We start from the raw sequence: 5,114 nt of genomic DNA, 5'->3' as shown, positions 1-5,114 counted from the left end.
TGTTTATTGTTAAGGCCTCTACATTTATACAGATATTCCATTAATTCATTTCCAGCTACCACAATAATTTGCAACATTAATGATGTATGGTTAGCTGACTTAACCTTTGAACCCTGATGTATGTTGTATAGGCTATTATGTTATAATTTACATTTACAGCATTTATTAGACGCCCTTATCCAGAGCGACCTACAATCAGTAGTTACAGGGACAGTCCCCCCCTGGAGCAATTTAGGGTTTAGTGTCTTGCTCAGGAACACAATGGTAGAAAGCGAGATTTGAACCTGGGTCTTCTGGTTCATAGGCGATTGTGTTACCCACAAGGCTACTACCACCCGTAGCTGACCATTCAAATAGTAAATGAATTTGCACCAAAACCTTTTGTTCTTGCAAATTTGTTCACACAATTCAGGCCACTGATTGACTACATTAAGGTTAGTCAGAAAGATTCATGAATCAGAATCAGGTCAGAATCTTTCTGACCTGAAAATGCCTTCATTATTGATTTAAGTTATACTGATTTTATTTACAGCTCTCTGGATGGGACAGTTAATGATTAATTCTTTTTTGGGCTATTTTGGATAAAGATTAATCTGGTTTAGGGTTCAGTCTGACAGCTGCACTTGTGCTGTCTACTAAGCAAGATGGGCTGGGGTCTGTGGACCATTCTTATTTATTCTGTGGTTCTGGCGTCTGCTGAAGGTATGTATTATATAAACTGAATGTAGATTATAAATTTTATATATTTTTGGGAAACGCTGGTGAAAATACTAAAAAAGTAGAAAACAAAAGTTTCATCGCAATTCAAAGTATTTACTGTCATGCCACGGGTGAAGGAGGAGGCAGAGGCGCACATGTTGAAATAAGTGCCTTCTTTAACATGGTCTAAAACACATTATTATTGAAATAAAACTTTAATTGACAGACACAGAGTGAGTATTAATTATCACATTTTTCTCTTTGATCGATTCTGACTTTGTCTCTCTGCAGATAGTGTGAGGTTGGTGAATGGTACCAATCGCTGTTCTGGGAGAGTGGAGGTGTTTTATAAGGGACAGTGGGGCAGACTGTGTGCTGGCAGGTGGGACATGCGTCCTGCCACAGTCCTGTGTCAAGAGCTGGGTTGTGGTGCGGCCGTAGCAGTGACGAGAAACGATGAGTTCGGAAGGGGCTCTGGCCCGGTTCTGATTAGTGATTTATCATGCACCGGTGCAGAATCCCAGCTGAAGGACTGCAGGTATGTTCGAGGCCAGGAACGAGGCTGCAGCTCTCCAGATGCTGGTATTATATGCTCAGGTATGCACAACGCCTCCTTCTATTTAGCATTTAGTTCATTAAAACTACATTCAACATAACCACATCCCATATACTATACACAACGGAATTTATCGCCACTTTAATACCGCCACCTGTATTAAAAAAAAATTTAACTAGATTACACAGAAGGACATTTAATTCCTAATTTAGGATATGAAATTAATTTTTACTTTGTGACTTTATTTACTAATAATCTCAGAATCTCTGGCATAGCACAAGAAGCATTACATTAATCGTTAAATACAATAATATTTAATTACAAAAATGTCTTCATTCAAAAACATAAAGAACATAAATAATACACCTAGAATGTATGTAGATGTGGGAATTTTGGAGCTCAGTAACCAGGGAATAAACTGCAGCTATTTTGGAATCATTTCAGGGGTCAGACTAGTGGGCCCGGGTGCCTGTTCTGGGAGAGTGGAGGTGCTTCGTGGGAAGACCTGGGGCTCAGTGTGTGAAGCTGCCTTTGACCAACAGGATGCAGAGGTTGCGTGTCGGGAGCTTGGCTGCGGGGCTCTGGTAGAGGTGCTGGGATCAGCCACTTTTGGTCATGGGGAGGGACAGGTGTGGTCAGAAGAGATTCAGTGCCGAGGCCACGAGTCTCAGATTCACTTCTGTCCAACATCGCCTGAACCGAAACACGACTGCCCCCATGAGAAGACCGTGGGACTGGTGTGTGGAGGTGCGATAAAATTCAGCATTCGTGTATTGTAAGACAGCGGTGTGTTAAAAATGTTCATTCTCTCTTTTTTCAAGATAAAATGAGGTTGGTGAACGGTACGCACCGCTGTTCCGGGAGGCTGGAGGTTAATCAGGACGGAGAGTGGGGCACAGTGTGTGGCGATTACTGGTGGGACATGCATGACGCCTCGGTGGTGTGCAGGGAGCAGGGCTGCGGGGAGCCGGTGGATGCAGTGGAACATGCTAGTTTTGGTCAGGGATCAGGGCCGATTTTGATGCACGAAGTGCACTGTTGGGGAACAGAGTCCAGACTGAAGAACTGCATGTCACAAGATAATGCCCGGTTTTTCTGCGGGCATGATAAAGACGCCGGTGTCATCTGCTCAGGTCAGTTGAAGAAAATCTTTATACATAGTATGAAACAAATGCATCAAATATGACCATTTTACATGCATTTACATGCCTTTTTATGCATTTGTCTTGTACATACTTCAGGTGTCAGACTGGTGGGACCTACTTCCTGTTCTGGCAGAGTAGAAGTGCTTCGTGGGAACTACTGGGAATCAGTGTGTGATGCTGCCTTTGACCTGAAAGATGCTGAGGTTGTGTGTCGGGAGATGAGCTGTGGTGCTCCTGTAGAGGTGTTGGGAGGAACTGCTTTTGGTGAGGCTGAGGGACCAATCTGGACTGAGGAGATTCAGTGCAAAGGCAACGAGTCTCAGATACACTTCTGTCCAGTATCATCTGCACAGAAGCAAACCTGTTCTCATAAGAACGATGTAGGACTTGTGTGTGCAGGTAGGTTCTATTTAAGGTCTTGTAACACCATGTTTCTGTTGCGATTTCACCTTCCAAAACACAAAACCTTCCGGTTTGCAGATGGTTTGAGGCTGGTGAATGGTAGCAATCACTGCTCAGGCAGGGTGGAGATGTTTCATAAAGGGCAATGGGGCACAGTGTGTGGAGATTACTGGTGGAACATCCCTGCGGCTGAGGTCGTGTGCAGAGAACTGGGCTGTGGATACCCTTCAGAAGCTCCGAAAGACGGAAGATTTGGAGAGGGAACAGGACCGATCTGGACCAATGAGGTTTATTGCAGTGGTTCAGAGTCTAGACTGAGGAACTGCAAATCAAGAACTGTGGCTGAAACCCAGTGTACACATCATCAGGATGCTGGAGTCATTTGCACAGGTACCAGAATGAATGCTGCAGACAAATGGGTCCTATGTTTTCTTATCCTAGGTCCTACCTATAGCATCATTCATTCATTGTAATCATCAGGAGGCCAGACTGTCTGATAATAAAAAAAATCCTCCAAAAGCCCCAACCTGTGAATTGAGACATACTCTGCATAAAATGAGAGCACATGGCACTAGGATGTCATAAAGCGTGCTTTGGTAGTTAATACATTTCAAATAAAATTGACTTTGTAATATTTAAACCAATGTCAGAAATCTTTTCAGCCTTACAGTAAGTTTTTCATTCTTTTGATTCAACAAAAAACATATTTGTATTCTCCTCCTCAATAGAAAATAATGTAATAAAAAACCTGGATTTACTTTGTAGGCAATAATTGTAAACGCAAAATTAAAAAAAAAAATCAATGCTAAACATGTGTTGACAGAATCAATTTTTTCTTTAGGAGTCAGGCTGGTGGGCCCATCACCTTGTTCTGGGAGAGTAGAGGTGCTTTATGGGAAGTCCTGGCAAACAGTATGTGATGCTGCCTTTGACCAGCAAGATGCAGAGGTTGTGTGTCGCGAGCTAGACTGCGGGACTCCTGTCAAGATGCTGGGAGCTGCTGCATACGGGAAAGGCAGCGGAAAAGTCTTGACCGAAGAGTTCCAGTGTAAAGGAAATGAAACACAAATTCAGTTCTGCCCAAAATCCTCTAAACAGAAAGACACCTGCTCACATGACAGCGACGTGGGACTGCTTTGTAGTGGTAAGGTTAATAGCAAAAGAATTTTTCTAATTAACTGATGTCACTTGTTGAAAATCTTACTTACAACTATACAAAATATTCTGACTATTCTACTGTACATACTTTAAAACAGTCACGTAATGTAATTATTCCTGAAACGAATTAACCTGAAACATCTCTCTAACATCACTCTAGGTGATATTAGAGAAAGCGTGAGGCTGGTGAACGGTACCAGTGGCTGCTCTGGAAGAGTGGAATTCTATCACGAAGGACAGTGGGGTACAGTGTGTTCGAATTTCCCTTGGGACATGCATGCAGCTAGGGTGGTGTGTAAAGAACTAGGCTGTGGAGATCCTGTGGAAGTCCTGAGAAGTGCAGAGTTTGGCCAGGGATCAGGTATGGTGTTTAGTGCCAGCTGTTTAGTAGAAAATGTACACAATTCATGAACAGTCCCACTTAGGTCTTTGTTTTTATTTTCATACAGAATATAGGTTTTAGGATGAAACATTTCACTCTATAACATGCATTGACTCTATAACCAGGGCCTATCTGGATGAGCGAGGTGAGCTGCTGGGGCACAGAGTCCAGGCTAAGGCACTGCAGATCACGAACCGGACATGTACACACGTGCAATCATTCCGATGATGCTGGAGTTGTCTGCTCTGGTAGGAATATCAATTGTAAAGTAAAGCAGATAATGTAGTCTCATAGCATTTCCCCCCATTCATAGTATTTTTCCATTAATACAGGGAAGGAAAACACACCCTGATTTACACAGTATATAATAATACTGTTGACAAACACTGAGGACACGTGAGATCGTCCAGTCAAAAAATCACTTTACATGTGAAAATATGATTATTAAAAATGTTCGTCCATCATCTCTGTGTGTCTTCTCTGTGTGGCTTGTTCTTTAAAGAGTGCTCCATTAACTTGGAGTTCCATCAGTTTTTGTAAGCCTTTATAATCATGATTAATCAATAAACACCAATAAAGATTTTGTCATTTACCCTTGATACAACAGTAGCGCCTCTAACGTCTAGTCATGCTTAGAAGAATTAACTCCACCTTTCAATTCAACAGGCACCAAATGAGTCTCATTTTTTCTGTCTTTTTATTGACTAAATGCATGCATAAATGCAGACTATGCAAACCATTACAGTGTGAAGGCTGCTGAAAGTGAAATGGA

At 42.2% G+C, this 5,114-nt stretch overlaps 1 protein-coding gene across 1 annotated transcript; it reads left to right on the top strand.

Moving 5' to 3' along the window:
- The first annotated feature begins 644 nt into the window (after window positions 1-644).
- Window positions 645-4,882, top strand: LOC114785140 (deleted in malignant brain tumors 1 protein-like). The gene is made up of 9 exons (XM_028970916.1): window positions 645-702; window positions 991-1,181; window positions 1,606-2,002; window positions 2,077-2,388; window positions 2,497-2,799; window positions 2,881-3,192; window positions 3,644-3,946; window positions 4,121-4,204; window positions 4,845-4,882. Exons 1-9 carry the CDS (start codon window positions 645-647, stop codon window positions 4,880-4,882), a joined length of 1,998 nt encoding a protein of 665 aa, XP_028826749.1.
- The last annotated feature ends 232 nt before the right edge of the window (window positions 4,883-5,114 follow it).

Source organism: Denticeps clupeoides, chromosome 3 (genome assembly GCF_900700375.1).
Source record: "Denticeps clupeoides chromosome 3, fDenClu1.1, whole genome shotgun sequence".
Classification (NCBI taxonomy): Eukaryota; Metazoa; Chordata; class Actinopteri; order Clupeiformes; family Denticipitidae; genus Denticeps; species Denticeps clupeoides.
The sequence above is the reverse complement of the archived record's forward strand: the minus strand, read 5'-3'. Positions and strand labels throughout refer to the sequence as shown.